Source organism: Ruditapes philippinarum, unplaced genomic scaffold (assembly GCF_026571515.1).
Source record: "Ruditapes philippinarum isolate M1 unplaced genomic scaffold, ASM2657151v2 ctg4914_1_1_1_1, whole genome shotgun sequence".
NCBI lineage: Eukaryota > Metazoa > Mollusca > Bivalvia > Venerida > Veneridae > Ruditapes > Ruditapes philippinarum.
This window is the reverse complement of record NW_026859763.1, coordinates 95,750-119,875: the sequence shown is the minus strand read 5'-3', so window position 1 is coordinate 119,875 and position 24,126 is coordinate 95,750. Positions and strand designations below refer to the sequence as shown.

At 32.4% G+C, this 24,126-nt stretch overlaps 1 protein-coding gene and 1 long non-coding RNA gene across 2 annotated transcripts; both read left to right on the top strand.

Moving 5' to 3' along the window:
- Window positions 1-4,087: 4,087 nt before the first annotated feature.
- LOC132757857 (uncharacterized) lies at window positions 4,088-22,322 on the top strand. Its single transcript, XM_060749302.1, has 6 exons — window positions 4,088-4,711; window positions 19,402-19,504; window positions 19,885-20,162; window positions 20,878-20,907; window positions 21,730-21,922; window positions 22,276-22,322. Exons 1-6 carry the CDS (start codon window positions 4,310-4,312, stop codon window positions 22,299-22,301), a joined length of 1,032 nt encoding a protein of 343 aa, XP_060605285.1. The 5' UTR covers window positions 4,088-4,309; the 3' UTR covers window positions 22,302-22,322.
- On the top strand, window positions 6,612-8,442 carry LOC132757854 (uncharacterized). Its single transcript, XR_009629508.1, has 3 exons — window positions 6,612-6,668; window positions 7,693-7,800; window positions 8,411-8,442. It is a non-coding gene; the product is annotated as an uncharacterized LOC132757854 (long non-coding RNA).
- Window positions 22,323-24,126: the final 1,804 nt, after the last annotated feature.

Below are 24,126 nucleotides of genomic sequence, written 5' to 3'. Positions count from 1 at the left end.
GTAAAAACTTAAAAAAATCTTCTGTTAAAGAACCCAAAGAGCTAGAGCTAAGATATTTAGCGTGAAACATCTTCTAATGAGTGTCTACCAAGATTGTTCAAATAAAAGCCCTGGGGTCAAAATTGGCCCCGCCCCAGGGGGGTCATTGATTTTCCCTATATGCATATAGTAAAAACTTAAAAAATCTTCTTCTAAAAAACCCAAAGAGCTAGAGCTTAGATATTTGGCATGAAACATGTTATAATGGATGTCTACCAAGTTTGTTCAAATAAAAGCCCTGGGGTCAAAATTGGCCCCGCCCGGGCTGACATTGATTTTCCTTATATGTGTATAACAAAAACTTAAAAGTCTTCTTTGAAAAAACCCGAATAGCTAGAGTTTAGATATTCAGCATGAAACATTTTCTACTAAGTGTCTACAAAGATTGTTCAAATAAAAGCCCTTGGATCAAAACTGGCCCTGCCCCAGGTGTGTCATTGTTTTTAACTATATGTGTAAAGAAAAAAACTTGACCAGCTAGACCTTAGATGTTAAGCATGAAATATCTTCTAATGGGTGTCTACCAAGTTTATTCAAATAAAAGCCCTGGGGTTTAAACTGGCCCCGCTCCAAGTGAGCGACTTCAGGGCCATCATGGCCCTCTTGTTTGTGTATTCTATCTGTGATTTTTTTTTATTTGTTTTATAAACGCGCTGTACTTTTAATTAATTAACAAATAAAACATGGCCTTGAGGGCAATATGCAAGTTTACGGACTGGTTGGTCAGACTGTGAGTATATGACCCGAAGCGCGGAGCTCTGAGGGCCATACACCTTCCGAGGTCTGACCAACCAGTCCGTAAACTTGCATTTGGCCGAAAGGCCATATGTTTTATTTGTTATATTATACCGAATCTAAATACTTTCATACCTTTTGTTGCTGTCATTTTTAGCTCGACTTTTCTATGAAAAGGGGAGCTATCCTACTCGCCCCGGCGTCGGCGTCGGCGTCGGCGTCACACCTTGGTTAAGTTTTTCGTACCACCCCACTTTATTTCAGAAGTATTACAAGTATGGCTTTGAAACTTACCATACTTGTTCACCATCATAACCTCCATCTACAGACAAGAGTACATAACTCTGTCAAGGTTTTTGACAGAATTATGGCCCTTTTTTGACTTAGAAAGTGTATTGAGCTTGGTTAAGTTTTTTGTACCACCTCACTTTATTTCAAAACCATTGGAGGTATTGCTTTGAAACTGACCATACTTGTTTACCATCACGACCTTCATCAACAGACAAGAGGACATAACTCTGTCAAGGTTTTTGACAGAATTATGCCCCTTTTTGACTTAGAAAATACATTGAATATGGGTAAAATCCACTTATTGCCTTAACCCTTTGAGATATTGCTTTGAAACTTTTAATGCTATTTCACATCATTACCCCCATCTGTACGCAAGAGAAGGTAACTCTGTCAAGGATTTGTTTTAAAAATTAAGGCCTTTTATCGACTTAGAATCTTGGTTAAGTTTTTAGTACCAGTCCACTTTTTGACTGAACTGTTTGAGATATTAATTTGAAAGTTGGAATACTTGTTTACAATCATGATTCCCAAACATGTCCAGGAGAAGGTAATTCTGTCAAAGATTTTATTTGAATTATGGCCCTTAACTGTCAATGTTTTGTATTATAGGCAAGCACTAAAAAACTTAAAAAATCTAAAAAAATTCATTCCTATCCACTTGTTCACTTTACCATAAATTATGTCATATAAACATTGCTGTAATATTCAAGGGTATCAAACAACTAGTTTTTTTTTCTTTCTTACCAGCCCTCTTTTGACTTAAACATTTCAAACTTTGCTGCAGTGTTCAAGGGTATCACACAATTCAGTAAAATAATTCTTCACTAAATATCTTAATGCTCATGGCCATTGTTCACTTTAAAAATACAGAGATTCTTGTATTGCCTTTTACTGCAAAAACTTTTTTTATTGGCAAGCAATAAAAAAGTCGAGCGCGCTGTCTTACGGACAGCTCTTGTTACTATAATTTGCTATTAAATAATATTTTTATTTGTTCAGTGTGTCAAATATCTCAAACCCTAGTCGGATTTTTTTTATCATTTTCGAGCGATGCAGCAAAAAATCATGCTTTTCTTTTAATATTCCATTTTTGTTAATCAAATTAAATATTTACTTTAAGAATTTCACAAACTTTATAAATAAAATTTATAATTAAATAAAAGACAAATCATGACTTTTGATCAACATGTAATAAATTTATGTGAAACATAACAATAAATTCAGTAGAAAGAATCATTTATCACACACCCGTGCCGATTTTGCGACTCCGGTAAATAAGGTATTGCACGGCCGTGCATATATTTTGACGTGACGTCATTAGCGTTATACAAACATAGTGTAAAGACGCGCTAAATGTTAGCGTTATTCTATAGCCGCGTCAATGAAAAATGACTCTTATTTCACTTTAAACGGTCTTTATTTTGTGTATGTGATAAATAGAATATTAAATTCGTGTAAGTTCATTACTGAATTTATTGCACTCGTTGAATAAAATAATATTATGCTCGCCAGAGACTCGCATAATGTAATTTTATTCAACTTGTGCAATAAATTCAGTATTGAACTTACACTCATTCAATATCCTCTATTTATTATAAAAGTTACACGAATTACAAGCAAGATAATAGAAAGAGTTAGACATACATATACACTGAATGTACATTCCTGTAAAAAAAATATAGAGTATCAACAAACAGACATGTATATAAAAAAACAAAAGAACTGTATGGGACTATCATATAATACAAATAAAAGTTAACAGGCATAACGTTGCAACATTGAAAAGACTATACATGGAACCACGTATACACGCACATAATTAAGACACCCATGTAAACACCCTATCAATTTTTGGAATTCAAAATAACAAAACAAACATACATACGCTGAAAACAAATATACAAGACATATTATAAAAATTATAAACATAGACATGCACCGCCTGACTCACATGAAGTTCAAAACAAATTGTGTTTTTAACAAAAGGATACACCCAGGCAGTCTCAAAACGAAAGGATTTCCCAAAATCCATCCCCTTGGGGGTTTTGTATTTGTGGGCACTTCCCCTAGAAAAATGACCTTTTACCTCCCCAATTTTTAAACAAGGTTTTACACTTGGCCAAGTTTTGAATGTATTTTGGTAATATATTATGTAAGCATTTAAAAGCCTCGATGACAATTGTTTTTTTTTCACCTACTTAAATGGAGTGTGGGGAGTTTAACCATATCAAGAGGACTTTTTTTGTTGACGTGAAGTCACTGAAAACAATGCGTAAGACCCTGTATTGGACTTTTTCAAGTCTGTCAGTGTAGTTTTCTGTCAGTTAATCATAAAATCAACTCATTTAACAGACCGATAAGAAAACAACATAAACAACAACAAAAAACACACAAACACCGCGAACAAATACCCACATGATCGATCTTTTTTTGTATAATTTTAATGTTAGTCAACATAGTAAATATTCATTCAATCTTGTTTAAGTAGAGGATATTTAAGTTTTTTTCTATAAATACATGATTTATTTTCATCATTTATGAAAATAAATAGTTCATAAATAGTTCACAAGAAGAAAATAAATCCTGTATTTATAAAAAGAACTTGGATTTTCTGTTTACTATATACATTTTTATCATTAACATTTTAAATACTTCTCCATATACAAATTTTGTGTATAGGCTGAATTTAGAAGAAAGTAGTCCGCTAGACACTAGTGAAAATATGGAAAATATGTTTCACTGCCGTGAAAAATATATTTTTATAGTGAAAATACAGAAAATGTAAATACCTATTTTATTTCATCAATATTTCTCAATATTTTATCTACACGTATATAATAAATACATTTATCTATTTAAAGTTTCTTTTATATATTAATGTAAACGGACATTGATGTAAAACTATCTGAATAATTTTCTTTATTCTTTCGTTTCAACATTCGGAATTCTTAATCGTTAAATATTACGGAAACGACCGAAACGTTCCGATTGGACTTCCTTATCAAATTGACATTTGGTTTTCATATATATCCATTGTCTCAGATTAAATCAATACGGATGTCACGTTCGCTTATATAAAACAATTAAGATTTCATATGATTAGAACGTTAACAATTGCACAAGTGACTACTAAAGTAAAATAAACAAAAGTTTTAGGCTACAAAGTAAATTTGGTGACACCATCGTGATAAACATGTTTTTGTGAATAGTTTTAAACTATATCGTTTGTTAAGATTACGTCAAGATGAAAATGCTTAACGTTATACTGTTAACTATTGCATCGGTGCAGATGGGTTTGGTAGCCAATGATCACGTGACAGCCGAACCATGTGACGTCAGAGCGGTCGCAGCACGTAAACATTACGCAATGTACGTTTGGACTACAGGTTTCGATCATAACGTTCCCGGCTGTGACAAAGCCAAGTTCTTAGAATGGAATACGAAAGGTCCATGCTTCACCCATGTTTGGAACACGAAAGCAAAACGTGACTGGTTGTGGGCCACATGTAACCTGCACGGAAGGGAGGTGGATACCATATTTGTAAGTGACGTACATCATAATCTGAAAAAAGCATACGACACTGGGGATTGCACTTCAGCGGCGATAGCTACCGTTAAGGACATGCTAGTAGAGGGTCATACAAAGGTAATTGTATTTGAACTACGAAAATGTTACATTGCGTTTATTCAATGAAGTAAATTTCAATAACGGAAGTATAAAATTAAAAATTGAGTGAGACTTGTTTAGTGACTAAGAAGAAACTTCTAGTGTGGGGTGTTAAGAAAAACTGTATTTTGTGTTATTCGAATGGCCTACAATTTCAAGAAAAATTAATGTAAAATATGGAGTACGTGCATGGCATATAACCGTAAAAAAACATCTAAGTAAACTTAAGGTCTTGAATTTATAAATAATTATTTTCATTTTACTCTACCATCTTGTCATCGTGCATTTACATCATTGTAACATCGTGCATCGCGGGGGTTAAAAAGGGAGCGGAACATCGTATACAGAAAGAAGCATTAAGAAAAAGAATTTAATTAAATGTCTCAGTAAATTGACCCTCCTGTACTAGTAATCATTGCACTTTTTAATCGTGATAGGTGTCAGCTCTCAAGATATACGGACTGTATGCTGTAAGTGACATCGATGTCTCGGAAAAGGATTTAGTCAAATATATTGTATATTACAACGATGTATGCGCAAGTAAGAGAAGTTTCTCGACTCTATTCTATAAATTGATATCAGTTATCAACAAATACCATGCTAATTTCGTACAATAAAAATTTTTCCCTGGGGGGGAACTTTTTAAATGATATAAAAGATTTTTAATTTAACTTTTTTTAAACTTTGTTTTGGGGGAAATAAATAACTTTTTATCGGGAATAAGTAACAAAAAATGATCAATAAAAGAAAAAGGTTTGGAAACGGGGGCCCCGGTTGAAGACCGGTAAAAAGGCCCGGGGAAAGATAAAAAAATTTTTTTCTTTTTTTAAAAAAAGGGTTAAATAGCCTACCTTTTTAAATGAAAAATTTCCCGAGCAAAAAAAAAAAAGTAAACACACAAGTTTACGCAGAAAATATCTCTATTTATTATGGCAGATGCCACTACGAAATATTTTAATTTTGTAGATTTTCAGTATTTGTAAAATTTGAGATAGATTTTAAAAGAAACATTGATAACATATCATTCAAGTTTTTCCAAACTAAACGGTAAAATAATTATAGAAAATTAGAAATATCACGTAATAGTTTTTTGTTCTTAATAAGTTGTAATTCGGACTAATACCCTAGAGGTGAATCCGTAACGTATCGGCAAACGGTATTTAGCTAGGTTTTCGAAAAGGTCAATTAACCAATCATGTACGGTTTACAGATCACATGCTCCTCCATGTACCGAAAAACAGGTCACGTGCTCCTCCATGCCTCAAAAGTTAAACGCGTACCAATACCCTGCGGTCTCCAGACCGCAGGGAATAATGGATACACTTGTTTTTTGAGATGTTAGTTATACGTGTGTAGCGTGAGATTCACCAGATGCTTGAAATGCATCTTGTAGATCTACAATTAGTTTTATGTTCCTTGCGGCTCTTACAAAATTCACGCCACACCGGATGTGTGTAATTTTTTAACCCTTTAAAAAATGGTGAAATCCTGCGTGTCCCTTAAAAATACATGTAAGAGATTTTGAAATCAAAATTTTATTCAGCCTCTACAGTATAGTTCAGATTTGTACCATATACTAGCTAAATCCCAGGGTCGGGTCATGAAAACCCTGCCCTCTGAATCCACTTATAAGATATTATATTTTCTATAAACAGGGTCAGATATTGAAAGATTTGACGGCATTGCAACAAATAACGAAGCGTACGCAACAATAAAATGTGGAAATATGAACGAGCGACTCAAGTACTTGGACAATCTCAAGCTTATTGTGACGGAAGCGAGGAAACAGAAGCATGGGGTACTACTGACAACATTATTCAGTCAGCTGGCACTGGGGGAATCTGTCATGGCGTCGTCAGTAATATGAACGTGGAATGGTAAACTTCTGACGTCACGCATCCCATGATTGATATATTCGAACAGCATTGACGTTCAGGTAGGATTTAGCTCAATACAGGATTGGACAGCAGTACCTCTTAGACGCTTGCAGAAATAATGATCACAAAATAGACAAATATCGTTTTTTTCGCCGAATTTTACATTTTTTCCTTGATTTTCGTATTTGATTTTGGTGTGAAAAGATGAATTTAGACCTGTTAAAGTTCATTCCGTTGGGTAAAAAAACAAGATTTTAGCATTTTATCATTCAAGCGCCTTGTCCGGTATATACCGGAATACGGTATTTAGTGTGGTGCTCCAATCCTTTTTTTAGTCACAGCCGTTCAGGTAGGCCTACATATTACAAGAGCTAGCTGATTTGACAATTGCTTTAAATTTGAATAGCTGTAACACGTTATTCAAAAAGGGCTATAGGTCTACAAAGTATCTTACTTGTTAAATAAAGCTGTAGTTAAACTGAATTATTCAGTATCCAGGCAATACTAGTAATGCGCGTTCTTGAACAGACATATTCCTCCATTCTGACGGGCATAGTTTTGAAGTTCTTGGGGAAAAAATCTAAGATTTGTGTCACATAAATAAGAAAAGCTTTTGGTAGCTAAAATTCATAATGAAACTGTCGCTGAAATAATTTGAGTGGATTGTTTCTTAAACTGAGAGGCACGCAACAATTTTAAAAATAGTCATAGTTATGTTGATTTCGGCACGCACCTCAGTTAGCCCAGAATACAAACTTCTCACGACCAAATACTTGACTCAAAAAGGTAGGGAAATAAATCATCAGTCGAAATTTAAACAGTCAGTCGCTTAGCCCCTACCCTTCAATTTTTTGTAATATTGTATAAATTTGATTTAAAGATGTTTCATCACATATTATTATCACGTATAATATAAAATATAATGTACATCACCTTCGTTCAATTTACACTTACTATAGTCCTACTTCGAAGTTAATGATTTTAAAAAAATGGTAGTTATTCTATAAACTATTTCCAGATCAGATTTTTACCCTGACACATATGAACAATATTCCTGATATAAAATACATTTATGTTTTCCAGGTAGGGTATATTATCTACCCAGCAATTTCGGACAGAATGAAAATCGCAGGTTATGACTATGCCATGTCCATAAACAAACCAATTTTTACAACTTCGTACACGAATAAAGTAAGTATAATCATTACTTTTCTGAAAAAAGAAAATGTTACTGTAACTTCTTTCAATGGCTATGAAGAATACCTAAGGAAAGTTAGCGGATCTATTCATGCCTGAATGTAGACCAGAAAGCCTCATAAACTTCCATCCCTTTAAAAAACCCCCCCCCCCCCATCACACAAAAACCCAAAAATAAAGAGAAATTTAAATAATAAATTTGATGATGATATAATAAACGCCCCAAATAACCCGACGCGGGGAGGCTGCCCCTTTTGTGTGTGTGTTGTTTAAAACAAAGATATGAAAGGAAAATTAAAATAAAAAAATTTTGGATGATAATGATAAATGATGGCGACGATAACAATGATGACGACGATGATGATGATAATGATGTTGTTGTTGTTGATGATGATGATGATGATGAAGAGTAATTATAATAATATTGAGGATAATGATGATGATGGCGACGATAACGTTATACTTCTTCAGAGTATGGCGAAAAGGCTAGACAAATTGTTATTACATGTTTTTTTTTCAGTAGATCAATATATAGTTGTCGTTTTACCATAACAAGTATAAAAAGTAAGAAAGAACTAAATTATTCAGCATCACTTTTTTACAGGATTCACCATGCCAAATAACTTTCTTCCCAGATGATTCTTGTCGTATTAAGGGTCACAACGAAACAGCGATGTTTTCAATATTTTGACGGGTTTCCTGCCAATGGTATAAGCTATGCCCGTCCATGTATACATTATTTCAGGGGCATTTACTCTACAGGTGGATATCCAGGCTGGCCAGTACATGATGGCTCTGGTAAGACTTGTAATTGATACATCATTATGTTCGTAAAATATCCGATTGTGAATTACATTGCACATAAAACTTTATTAAATGCTAGCAAATCTTTGAATCATAAGGTATGCAAGATGAAGAAGATAAACTCGATGTCAGTATGTCTAGCAAATACACATTAATTATTTTAGAAGCCGAAGCAGGTAGAAATTTACATTAAACAGACCAGTGATAGTGTGTTGTTTATCTCCCTTACATTTTGAATTTATTTGAAGAACTGTAGTTCTTTTATTTTGGCTGCATTTGTAATTTGCACTAAAATTGCTATTGTCTGGTTTGCATATTTGTTGTTTACATTACAGATCCTTCACCAATTGTTGGAAAATAGACACTTGTGTTTGGTTATTACAGAAGAGACAAAAATAATATTTACTGCTAAAGAGACATTTATATGTTTGTTTGCTTATTTGTTTTAATGCAAGGGTTTCAAGAGTTTATTTCAAAATACATACAGACAATATGCCTATGCGCACACAGTACCATACAATACAGTCAGATGGTCAATGTCAATACATTATAAAACAAATATCATTATGTTGCACAGTTTTTTAACCCAATAAAAATTTAGTAAACCAAATACAAAGGGCCTTAAATTTATAGTAAATTTTAACTGGTAAATAATACGTGTACGGGATATACCCCTTCAATAAGGATGAAAAAAAAAAAATTATGTAAATTTTACAATTGCCCAATCAAAAATTTAATCGGCAATTTGTTTTTGTTTTATTAACTCAAAATCATTTTTAAAAAATTTGGAAAGTTTTTTTACATTTTTCTTTTAAGGAAAAATCGGGTTTTGTAAGAAAATTCATTACGAAAAAAAATTTTTAGCGCTTTAAAAATTAGTGTTTGAATTTAAACAAAAGACATCGGGGTTTTACTGTAAAACCCTTTAAAAAAATTCCCGTTGTAAATTTTCCCCGTTTTTTAAACACCATATTAAAAAGTCGAAATTGAAAGCTTGAAAAAAGAATAAAATAATATATAACGGTTCGCAATTTCGGGCAACGAAATAGGATGAGTATTATCTAAACATACGGTTATCACATATGCACGAGGGCGCTTAGCCACCCCTCCCCCTTCCCGGCAGCGATTTTAATTCAGATTGGTTCTCTTTTGTATCATAGGCAAAAATAAAAATACATTCCCTATCTTAAATTAAGATCGTCACAATAATTAAACCTCATAAAAATGTAGCCAATCAACGAACATGATCTATTTTCATCCCCGAATAACAGTGCGGCTTGAGTGCGGGTTACTGTAACCTGCCCGTTGGGTATACGATTTAACTCTGGCACATTTTAAATAGAAATTCTCCAAACTATGATAAAACATATAGATTCATGACAACTGTAGGTACAGCAAAATTAATCTTACGTGAATAATACCGATTTTACAGTATTTAACCTTATTGGTCAATGCGTGTGAACAAATTTGATTGCCGTATAAAGCAAGTTCTCAAAATTTATTTCAATCATCACCGAGTTCACATTATAAGAAACATGGTCGTGAACTGGAGAATCACTCGAACTAATGAACCCTGGATTAAGAGGAACGAAGACATCTTTATATAGGCCAGTCGGTTTACCAAAAATATCCTTAACATAGAACTAATTGCCACACTTCTTAATTTTGTGTTCACAACAAGGCACAATTAGTGTACTTACTCTAATAAAATGTCCCAGTATGTTGCACTTGCCGTTTGGATAAAAAAATTAGTTTGATCAAGTTTGGTATTAGAATATAACTAGCGAAGACGCTGACACTGCATGTACCATCTAAATACATTTTATACTTGAGAAATTTAACTTATAAATGTTTATTTGATTTGCTATATATTAAAATGATAATCCTTGGTATTTCCATTCTCTAAATAGGTTAATGAAGAATCTTATTTATAAACCTTTATACAAAAAGAGCATTTAAAACATTACCCCACCTACTTTGTTATAACAACGATATACATTTAATAAGGGTTTTAAGATAAAGATTTTTTTTTAACCTAAAAAATGTCTCAGGCTCATGTTTACTGCCTTGATAAATGAAAAGATAAGATTCATAAGTAACACACCACTTAAGAGTCTAAAATAAATCACTGAAAGTGAGTACATGTCACTTCTGTGATATTCATGCAAATCTGCCAACATTTAAGAGTTGAAACAGGAAAGACCTTTGCAATTTAAAATCCACCAGAACATTCTAGTCTATGTTTCCGACAAGTACATTTTCTTCGTCAGGAATCAAAACTGCGTCGTGTCCTAAGAACATACCAACATTGAGTTAAATAGAAGCTGTTGACAAAGAATGGCACGTATATTTCGAAATATTCTTAAAACTTTGGACCCCATTACCTTTTTTTGCTGCAATTTGGTTCAAATAATAGTTTGATATTCATTTCCTACATAGTATTTTGGTTGCAATGCAAAATAAAAAAAAAATAAAAAAGGTAAATAAATAAAAAATAAATATATATATATATATTTTTTTTTGTAATTTCTTGATTTCTGTTTTATATAAATTCCTGCTGGAATCGTATGTTAAAATAAACCTCCGTTATTACTTATATTAGTTACTGCTACGATTTTATTGTACTTGAGCTGCGTCACGACAAAACCAACATAATGGGTTTGCGACCAGCATGGATCCAGACCAGAGCTGCATCAGTACTAACGGTGTAGTACTTAAGTACCAGTACCAGTACTTGGCAAATTTTGCAGTACCATTACCAGTACCAGTACTAGATTTTAGCTCGGTACTGCAGTACCAGTACTTTTTTTGGTGAAGTAATTAAGTATCAGTACCATTACTTTTATATATTCATCAAAGTTTGAATAAATACAGTGTCAAACAAATAATTGCATATATTATTCAGCAAAGAAATAAAATCATAATTTACTTTAAAGTTAACATAACATATTTACAACTTTATTGTTTTAACATACTTTTTACAAACAATATTTACAACATATATTCATGTCATAATTATCTAATTGTCTATTAACCAGTCAACTGTATAAATACAATGCAAACATCTTTCATTTAAAACACAACAGTCTTTTGTTGCCTTTCACACCTTCACACCTCTGTTCAATTTATACCAAAGTATATAACAACTTTTTATGTTGCTAACAATACCACTTTTTTTCACTTGAAATGAGATTAATTAGAATAGAAGAAATTAATTAGTGTTTATTTTGCTCTTTTACTAGTAATTACAAAGTAATAAAAGATTTTAATAAGGATATTTTAGGGTAAAGAGTTATTGAGTCTGTTTATCTTAATTTAATTTTTACTTAAAGTCTTTGGTGCTTTTTATGATGAATACTTTGAAGGAATATTGCAGCAAATTATCTTTAGATTTGATAACTTACTTTTTCACAAAAATAAAATATAGTTAATGTAATTTACAGCTTTATTTTATGAGAAAAATTGATACTATTTTTAATTTTTATCAAAACCAAAAGTACTGGGTAATGCAGTAGCAGTACCACTTTTTAAGACAGTAATGCAGTACCAGTACCAGTAGTAGCAAAATTTTGTAAGAGTAATTCAGTAACAGTACCAGTACTTGCAAAATCGCTGCAGTACGTACTGCAGTACCAGTACCAGTACCAGTAATGCAGCTCTGATCCAGACCAGCCTGCGTATCCGCGCAGTCTGATCAGGATCCATGCTGTTCGCTTACAAACCCTATAGCAAGTAGAGAAATTGATAGCGAACAGCATGGATCCTGATTAGACTGCGCGGACGCGCAGGCTGGTCTGGATCCATGCTGGTCGCAATCGCATTATGTTGGTTTTGTCGTGACGCGGCTCATTTATTTTTTAATAATCATTGAGAACAGATGAAACTAAAGTCGGAATTAGTGGCATATTCCTCCGCGAAAAATGTGCAGTCGGACCGGAAATGAAGTATTAGTATCATTCCTCTCTAAAATTAACTTTCATTTTTTAAGGAAAACACAAAATAAAGTATGGCATAAAGTCTTGCACACCTTATATCAGAAGAGTAAAGATACATATATCTCCACGTCAGCTCCTTTTCGAAGCGTTAATAAAACAATCGGTGCAAACTGCAACAAGTACATGTAAAATATGACAATAAGCTGGATTAGTTTGATATCATCTCAGTACTCTATAGCTCTAAATAAAACCTCATTAGATATTATGATTGTCACAGGGTGTGACAAATGTTCAGCCTGACTGGGACTGGATCTAGGGACACTCGGAATACCATTCCGCGGCTTTACCGACTGAGCTTTCCGGCAACTTACACATCTTCTCCCCTAAATAGTTAATAGTTCTGAACCTTAAACATATTACTCAAACATAAAAGTCAAGCCGACCGTTTAAAGACGAATTTGAGTAAGAATTATATTTAAACATATTGATCACAGTACAAAACTTTGACATAATTCTGGCTAATACAAATACATGTACTAAAACAACTAATAATCTGGCATGTTAGTTGTACATGTATTAAGAAATGACTTGATTTATGGTACTAGTACATTACCCCTGTAGCCAGTGACGTCTGATCATGGTCTACACTTTTCGCTATTCCGTCAGTACATATTTCCCCCAAAAAATGATGAGTATTGACTGATGGACAAGTCAGCTACATTTGACATGCGTATCGGTAAATGGGAGATAACCCCTATAACAAATATGCATAGTGCATACACTGGTTATGTTATCATAGTAATGCTTTATAAATGTTAGATTATCATGTAAGTATACATGTGCTAAGGTGAGATAACAACGGTAGCTGTTTTATGAATTTTATACAAGAACTTCTATTGCTTTATATTTATCGGCTAAAAGTTGTATATCTTTATATTTTGGTTATACTTGTAAATATTATGTAAATTTGGTTACGAACAAGTACGCTCATACAATCATGTTAAAATTATGAAAACAAATAAAATCTCCGAACATCTTATTTGTATTACTACTGCACCTAGTTCCCCCGTTCTTCACTTCAGTGCTGTTATATTTTTCTGGTCCTTCGGGGATCATTGGTTCCAACACTTTATAGTGTTAAAAATTGAGTACCACCCAAGCCGGTGCTAGAGGCATGAGGGATGTTGCACTTTTTCATTAGCCCTCATGTGCAGACCAAATCAAACCGAGTCTGTCATTTTCATGTAATTGTGTTGTGATTAATGCTTTTGAAGGATCACACTTCCCCAGATGTTTACACCATTTACCATAAATTGTATGCAATTAATAAGTAATGTTATTTTTTTATTCATTTTACGTTACGTTGTGTTATATCGTATCATGTTCCGTTATTTTATTTACACAGAATTATGCTATAAATGTTCATCAAATGACTGTCTATATTCAGGAATATACTGCTAACTAAATCTGTGATTAAATAAAATGAAAGTTGAAAATCATTTAATTGAACATACATAGATTAATCAATTATTATATGGTAATATATTATATATTTTTCAAGCTATTTTGATTCAACATAATATCAATTTGTCAAATAAAAGACAATAAATTGTTGATGTTCCCATTGTCTTCTTTTATCGGACTAATTGTTGGGTGACGCAACAAAGCACCATGACCTCGAGTCCACGCACAGATACTTTTATTCTATTGTTTTCCCCCCAAATTTACCATTCTATACGCAAAGCCGAAACTACATCGAAATGTTGTTGGACAATGCAATGTTTGTGTTCTGGAAAAAAAACACAAAAAAACAAGAGGGCCATGATGGCCCTGGATTACTGACGTACAGTGCTAGGAAAGGTGTTTTTTTTCAATATTAGAGTCAGTAATGAGGTCACAATGGGTTTGTCATTTTTTTTTATTTAAGCTTCGTAAATTTTAAAATATTTGTAGATGTCTGCTACAAAATGCTTCTTGACAAATATTTAAGCTCCGGGCATTGCACTTGCTGATTCCAGAAACAAACCCAAACAACTTACTGCCTTTAGGAGGCATCAGATATAGGCTATCAAAACTTGATAGTGAATTATCCTGGGCAAGAAAAACAGATTTGTTACAACAAAAAAAACAAAGTAAGCTTTTAAGTCAAATTTATTTACAAATAAATATTAATTACTGCCTTAAACAACTAGCTTAAATAGGGTAATAAGCACATCATAATAAGTCATATATACCTGCGAGAGATAAAATAAATCAAATATAGCACATTAAATGAAAACATATAATAAAACACATATAGCATAATGTAATGCAGTAGTTACATAATATACGCCATAGATATCATATATCCAGTACTATTTATCACATATCATCTTAAGAAAAGTAAAAAAAAAACAGTATTGTATTGTACATTTTCAATATTGTACTCCTACAATATTGTACATCTACAATAATGTACACATACCATTTTGAACAATAACAATACTGTAAAACATGATATTGTAAATGTACAATTTTGTACGTCTACAATATTGTACATGACCGTTTGTACACTAGGATTTTTCACATTAACAATATTGTACACATGCAATATTGTACAAGTGCAGTATTATAATATTATAGTACCATATTCTACACATACTTTTTTAAATTACAAAGAAATACAATGCTTCATCCCAAGTAACCTCAGGACATAGACAACTTCTAAAAATTTGACTATAAAGGTCAAGGTCATTCAGAGGTCAAAAGTCATAAAGATTAAAAGTTATAATTTCATGTGTCAACAAGTGTTTTTCTCTCTAATGTTCTTCTATTAAAATGCTACACAATCTTTTTGCTCTAAAATAATCTTATCAAATAATGTTATCAATTTATTTATTATATAAATTACAATGAATGAACATTGAATATATAAAGTTATAAATCATTACTAAGTAATTCAATTTCTAAAAACATAATTATAATGAAACAACTGTCAATATCTTAAGATATATACTAGTACATGTATATTATAATGAAGAAACCTTCACTATATAAAGATATACATTATATCTAAGCAATTTTCAAAGAACTTACATTAATGAAGAAGAAACATTCATTTTATGGAGATATACATAAATATAAATGAACATTCAGTAAGAAATGATACAAATTAATTATGAAGGAACCTTCAATATCTATGATCACAAAATTATTGAAGGAACCTTCAATATACATGTATGATGGTAAGCATGAAAGTAGGCATTATGATGAAAGTATCCTTGAATATGTAAAAATATGACCAAGCAAAAATGAAGGCTGAATGCAACAAAGTCACAACTTGAAGAACAATTATATATTTTACACTAGTTCTAAGACAAACTCAGAATGTTTTGTGATACACATGTAAGTAATATATGATGAAAATGAATTTTATCACATTTGAGGGTGAGATATGAGATTATATTAAACATTTGGCCTTTAAAAACTTCTTTTTCTTTATATTCTGATACAGGAAAAGAATTTCATACTTAAAAAGAACCTTGTTTGACTTTCAGATTCCCATCTTACTAAACTAGTACAATTCTATCTAAATATTTTCAACAATTAAAAAAAAAGAAAAAGAAAAGTTGATGTAGGCTTAGTCTGCAATTTTTATGTAATTTGTTGTGATTAATGCTTCCAAGGGATCACTCTTTCTCCAGATTTTAATATATATAACACAGAAGCAAAAATATGCCACTCTATAATAATAATATTATACTTTCATGAAAACTTCCATTGGCTTAAGCAGCATTTGTTTATTATATCTTTCCACTCAAACTGAAACAATACAAAACACTACAGATCAAATCATGAAGTCTAGTTATAAAAACAAATTTATTGGAAGCAATGCATTGATAATGTGTGTATGAGGGATGATCCAATATTATTTAGACTTTTTTCCTGTTGCTTACACACAAGGGGTTAAAATTTAGCGCAATATATATTGAAATAAATTGAAATATCTAATTAATGACAAAGGCTTATCATCTCCCCTACCTTATATTTTGTAGGGATATAACGGACATAATTCTTGTTCATGTTATTTTGTTACCATAACCGCCCATTAATGTAACAAGAGGGCCATGATGGCCTGAGGTCGCTCACCTGTATATAGCCTCCCCCCCGGGCCAATTTTAACCCAAGGGCATTTATTTGTTTATTTGAACAAACTTGGTAGACACCCTTAAGAAAATGTTTCATGCTTAATATCTAAGTTCTAGCTCATTGGGTTTTTTTAAAGAAGATTTTTTAAAGTTTTTACTATACACATATAGTTAAAAACAATGACACCCCTGGGGCAGGGCCAGTTTCGACCCCCGGGCATTTATTTGAACAAACTTTGTATATATTTACTAAAAGATGTTTCATGCTTTATATCTTAACTCTAGCTATTTGGGTTTTTTCAAAGAAGATTTTTAAGTTTTTGCTATACACAAAAAATCAATGACCCCCGGGGCAGGGCCAATTTTGACCCCGGGGCTATTATTTGAACATACTTTGTAGACACTGATTAGAAGATGTTTCATGCTTAATATCTAAACTCTAGCTATATGGGTTTTTTCAAAGAAGATTTTTTAAGTTTTTGCCATACACATATAAGGAAAATCAATGACCCCCTGGGGCGGGGCCAATTTTGACCCCAGGGCTTTTATTTGAACAAATTTGGTAGTCACCCATTAGAACATGTTTCATGCTAAATATCTTAGCTCTAGCTCTTTGAGTTCTTTAAAAGAAGGTTTTTTAAGTTTTTACTATATGCATATAGGGAAGATCAATGACCCCCTGGGGCAGGGCCAATTTTGACCCTAGGGCTTTTATTTGAACAAACTTGGTAGACACTCACTAGAAGATGTTTCATGCCAAATATCTTAGCTCTAGCTCTTTGGGTTCTTTAAAAGAAGATTTTTTAAGTTTTTACTAAATGCATATAGGGAAAATCAATGACCCCCTTGACCACAGGGCCTTTATTTGAACAAACTTTGTAGACACTCACTAGAAGATGTTTCATGCCAAATATCTTAGCTCTAGCTCTTTGGGTTCTATAAAAGAAGATTTTTTAAGTTTTTACTATATGCATATAGGGAAAATCAATGACCCCCTGGGGCGGGGCCAATTTTGACCCCAGGGCTTTTATTTGAACAAACTTGGTAGACACTCACTAGAAGATGTTTCATGCCAAATATCTAAGCTCTAGCTCTTAGGGTTGTTTAAAAGAAGATATTTACAGATTTTTCTTTCGGTTGCCATGGCAACCAGAGTTCTGCATGGAATTAAATTCTTTGAAAAATTTTGAAGGTGACCACCAAAGGAACATTCCTGTGAAGTTTGGATGAAATTGGCTCTGTGGTTTATGAGGAGATGTCATTTAAAGCAAAAGTTTACGGACGGACGGACGACGGACGAAAAGCGATCACAAAAGCTCACCCTGTCACTTTGTGACAGGTGAGCTAAAAAGGAGAGCCCCTGATTCATAGTCCAGGGGTGGCTGGTATAATCCTCGAGCAAGATAAAGTTTCTCCATGACAATTTATCTCAGGGAGTGAGTTATGCTTATTTGTATATCACTGTGGATTGAGATATCATGTGGGGAGATACTTGCCAGTCAAAATCAGTGTTTAAAAATCAACTCTAAAAACAAATGACAGCAAAAACATATGTTAATGTGGATCAACCCTCATCAATACACTATAATCTGAACAGCTGATCTTTATCTATGTGCATTGTCAAGTCTTTGGTGGCAAGCTAGCACTACAAAGAGTAAAAACAGTTGAGATTTCTAGAAAACGTAAAAATGCAAACTGTATCATTGTATGAAATATGACTGTAAAATGTACAAATATTATCACATAAATGACAACTAAAGATGCTTTCAGAAAAAGCAACAATGTACTGAATAAGTTGTTGCAAAAAACACAAACAAAATAAACAGAATTTAAACCAAACAAAAAAAGTAACAAAAATTGTAAAAAAATATGTAACAAAAATATACAAAATGGACAAAAAAGGTAACAATGCAAAAACAGAACATCAATAAGCACAAGGTAAGGCCATTTACACATAACATAGAGATATTCTGATACCTGTTACACAGTTCCTGGAACCATCATACAGACGTTTTTCAAGAAACTCTGTCATAAATATGAGTGAAAATATAACAAGTTACCAGAAAAATCCCAGCCTTTTGTGTTCCGACCCCAGTGATCAGTACAACATAAGTTTGAACAATCTTTATAAAATCTGCAGCAGTAAAGTTATCTCATACAACCAGAAGCTTATTAAATAATATCACAGCAAACTAAATAAATATCAAACATCTCAGTGATACAGATGAACCATTCCCCTGCTGTGTAATAGACTTGCCCAGATTTGATTCTGGAACAGTTCATTACCAGTTTTAGGGATTGTGTAATAAAATTACCTAATTACAGCCTGGTCAGATATCGCAATGTGTAGGTTGACAGAACAGTCCGGGCTTTTTTTTTTACATAGTATTATTTTTAAAGGGGAAGAAGAAAAACCAACCTGTTGTAAATTAAATTTCAACCTGTTGTAAATTAAATTTCTGGAGTGCGTGCATGGCATATGACGTTAACAAAACATCTAAGTAAACTTAAGGTCTTGAATTGTAAATAATTACTTTTCATTTTACTCTACCATCTTGTCATCGTGCCATCGCATTTACATCATTGTAACATCGTGCATCGCGGGTTAGGGTAAAAAGGGAGCGGAACATCGTATACAGAAAGAAGCATTAAGAAAAAGAATTTAATTAAATGTCTCGGTAAACTGACCCTCCTGTACTAGTAATCATTGCACTTTTTAATTGTGATAGGTGTCAAATCTCAAGATATACGGACTGTATGCTGTAAGTGACATCGCTGTCTCGGAAAAGGATTTAGTCAAATATATTGTACATTACAACGATGTATGCGCAAGTAAGAGAAGTTTCTCGATTATATTCTATAAATTGATATCAGTTATCAAAACATACCATGCTAATTTCGTATAATGGATTACACTTGTTTTTGAGATGTTAGTTATACGTGTGTAGCGTGAGATTCACCAGATGCTTGAAATGCATCTTGTAGATCTACACTTGGTGGCTCTTACTTTATTCACGCCACACCGGATGTGTGTAATTTTTAACCCTTTTAAATGGAGAAATCCTGCGTGTCCCTTATTAATACATGTGAGAGATTTTGAAATCAAAATTTATGCAGCCTCTATAGTATAGTTCAGATTTGTACCATATATTTAGGTCATGAAAACCTCGCCCTCTGAATCCACGTATAAGATATTATATTTTCTTTAACAGCATCAGATATTGAACGATTTGACGGCATTGCAACAAATAACGAAGCTTACGCAACAATAAAATGTGGAAATATGAACGAGAGACTCAAGTACTTGAACAATCTTCAAGCTATTGTGACGGAAGCGAGGAAACAGAAGCATGGGGTACTACTGACACATTATTCAGTCAGCTGGCACTGGGGAATCTGTCATGGCGTCGTCAGTAATATGACGTGGAATGGTAAAACTTCTGACGTCACGCATCACATGATTGATATATTCGACAGCATTGACGTTCAGGTATATATTACAAGAGCTAGCTGATTTGACAATTGCTTCAAATTTGAATAGCTGTAACACGTTATTCAAAAAGGGCTATAGGTCTACAAAGTATCTTACTTGTTAAATAAAGCTGTAGTTAAACTGAATTATTCAGTATCCAGGCAATACTAGTAATGCGCGTTCTTGAACAGACCTATTCCTCCATTCTGACGGGCATAGTTTTGAAGTTCTTGGGGAAAAATCTAAGATTTGTGTCACATAAATAAGAAAAGCTTTTGGTAGCTAAAATTCATAATGAAACTGTCGCTGAAATAATTTGAGTGGATTGTTTCTTAAACTGAGAGGCACGCAACAATTTTAAAAATAGTCATAGTTATGTTGATTTCGGCACGCACCTCAGTTAGCCCAGAATACAAACTTCTCACGACCAAATACTTGACTCAAAAAGGTAGGGAAATAAATCATCAGTCGAAATTTAAACAGTCAGTCGCTTAGCCCCTATACCCTTCATTTTTTTTAAAGATGTTTCATCACATATTATTATCACGTATAATATAAAATATAATGTACATCACCTTCGTTCAATTTACACTTACTATAGTCCTACTTCGAAGTTAATGATTTAAAAAAAATGGTACTTATTCTATAAACTATTTCCAGATCAGATTTTTACCCTGACACTATTAACAAGTATTTTCCCCGATCATTGAGAATACATTTATGGTTTTCGCAGGTAGGGTATATTATTCTACCAGCAATTTACGTGAGGCGGTACAGAGATGGAAGTATACGAACTATAATCCAATGAGTCCATTGTGGAAGACAAAACGGCGAAGTTTGTGCTGAGCTTTTTATACACTTCGGTACACGAAATAAAAGTAAGTATATATCATTATCTTTTCTGAAAAATAAAAGAAAAATGTTAGCTGTAACTTCTTTCAATGGCTATGAAGAATACCTAAGGAAAGTTAGCGGATCTATTCATGCCTGAATGTAGACCAGAAAGCCTCATGAAATCTTCCATACTTACCCCACCCTCCCCATACACACACAACAGAAAATAAAGAGTAATTATAATAATATTGATGATAATGATGATGATGGCGACGATAACAATGATGACGATGATGATGATAATGATGTTGTTGTTGTTGATGAAGATGATGATGATGAAGAGTAATTATAATAATATTGATGATAATGATGATGATGGCGACGATAACAATGATGATGATGATAATAATGTTGTTGTTGTTGATGAAGATGATGATGATGAAGAAGAGTAATTATAATAATATTGATGATAATGATGATGATGGGTGACGATAACAATGATGACGACGATGATGATGATAATGATGTTGTTGTTGTTGATGAAGATGATGATGATGAAGAGTAATTATAATAATATTGATGATAATGATGATGATGACGACGATAACGTTATACTTCTTCAGAGTATGGCGAAAAGGCTAGACAAATTGTTATTACATGTTTTTCTTTCAGTAGATCAATAGTTGTCGTTTTACCATAACAAGTATAAAAAGTAAGAAAGAACTAAATTATTCAGCATCACTTTTTACAGGATTCACCATGCCAAATAACTTTCTTCCCAGATGATTCTTGTCGTATTAAGGGCCACAACGAAACAGCTATGTTTTCAATATTTGACGGGTTTCCTGCCAATGGTATAAGCTATGCCCGTCCATGTATACATTATTTCAGGGGCATTTACTCTACAGGTGGATATCCAGGCTGGCCAGTACATGATGGCTCTGGTAAGACTTGTAATTGATACATCATTATGTTCGTAAAATATCCGATTGTGAATTACATTGCACATAAAACTTTATTAAATGTTAGCAAATCTTTGAATCATTAGGTATGCAAGATGAAGAAGATAAACTCGATGTCAGTATGTCTAGCAAATACACATTAATTATTTTAGAAGCCGAAGCAGGTAGAAATTAACATTAAACAGACCAGTGATAGTATGTTGTTTATATTCCTTACATTTTGAATTTATTTGGAGAACTGTAGTTCTTTTATTTTGGCCTTTAACTTGGCTTCATTTGTAATTTGAACAAAATTTGCTATTGTCTGGTTTGCATATTTGTTGTTTATATTACAGATCATTCACCAATTGTTGGAAAATAGACACTTGTGTAGTTATTACAGTTTAATTGATGGACATTTTTTTTTTTTTGTTTTTTTTTTTTTTTTTTTTTTTTTTAATTAAAAACCAAAATATATTTTGTGGTTGTTGGATGTTTATGGTTTTGGGCTCTGTTTTAAACATTATTCAATTTTAACTGGGGCAAAGGGTAGTTAATGTATGTACAGGAAAAGATGATCAAAGAGTTTGTTCAGCATTTGGGATAAAACTTTTTATACAGTCTAATAAGTATAAAAACGTTTAAATAGAAATAATAAAATCTTCTGGTTTCCTGGAATTTAAGAAAGAAATTACATTATAAACAAATCTCCGGAACATTATTTGCCCGGGTTATGACCCATCTTAAAACTAAATAACTCCACATTTATATATTAATACATAGCATGTTTGTGGTATTGAGGCACATCGTTGTGGTAACAAAAAACGTTCTTTTATCACATGTTGAAAATTGTAAAAAGGTGATAATTATTAATTTTTAGAAACATCGCTATCAATCAGCTATATCTTATAAAGCCTAATCAAATAAAATGAAAATGATCCTATCTCTTATCTTATTCAAAGTTATGGTATTATGCCTTAAAATCAAATCTAATGGTTTATGAAAAAATAAAAAACTCAAATATGAATACACTATGTAATAATGTAGTAGATAACTGTTAACAATCAAAAACATGCGTGAATAAAGGGAGTAAATTACATACCTTATATCATTGACAATAAAGCTGTCGAGATTTTTGGGACGGGTGTAATGCTAAGATTGGTTTAATGATTGAAAATAACAGTAGCATGTTCGAAAAAATACTTGCTTTAATCACATTTTGAAAATCGTTAAAAAGGGAGATCAATATGAATTATGAATAATGTAATTATATGAATGTAAACATCACAAAAATAAATGACATAACAATTGAATTCTGAGTATTTTTTTCAATCTTTTGTTGTATTTTTCAGTTTAAAGTGTTAAAGTTTTATCGTTGTTTAGATAAAAAATCAAAATAAATGATAAAAGGCTTTTGGACCTCAGAAGAACGATTTTATTATTTCATATTGATCATTGTTTTTTATTAATTCCCTCTTGTGTATCATCACATTATGGTGTGATATTGACAATTTTGATTATATATAATATAAATTGAACATTTGTTTTGATCGGTTAGTTTATTTTGCGGGGTATCATTCCGTTTATGACGACCAACTTTGATGGCACGATGGCAGTGATTTTGACGATATTAACGCTTCAATTTGCAAGTAAGAAATATTTCTTTTAAATTATACCATACCAATCATATAATCCTTTAAGATTTAATACGAAATAAATAATTTTTTATACATAATTAATTGCATATTGATTGTAAATTTTGTGTTTGTGTGTGTGTGTGGGGGGTAAGAATTAAAAAAAGACGGTTTATCTTGAAAATGAAACAATGTTACTTACCTATTGGGTTCATAGTTTTTTTTGTTTCTCTTTTTTGTAAGCGGGGGTGGGGGCGGGTAGGGGGATTTTTTAAAATTTTCACAGAAAAAAAATAATTCAGATAAATGTTTCAGTCTGAACTGTAACTTACATTCTTGTATGCAAAAGTAGATTCAAATGAAATTTAATTTTATGCTTTGGCATCTTTTGCCATTCTTAAACTTTCGTAACAACTTAAAGGTCAAATCAATTATTTAATCAAGTGCTATGTAGGGATAGATGTCGGTGTTTTTCTATAGATTTTACAATAAATTTTTATAACACTTTACTTTTGAACAAACAAAGACTATGTGATATTTTTATTTGATAGCTGCATAATATAAAGATTTAGA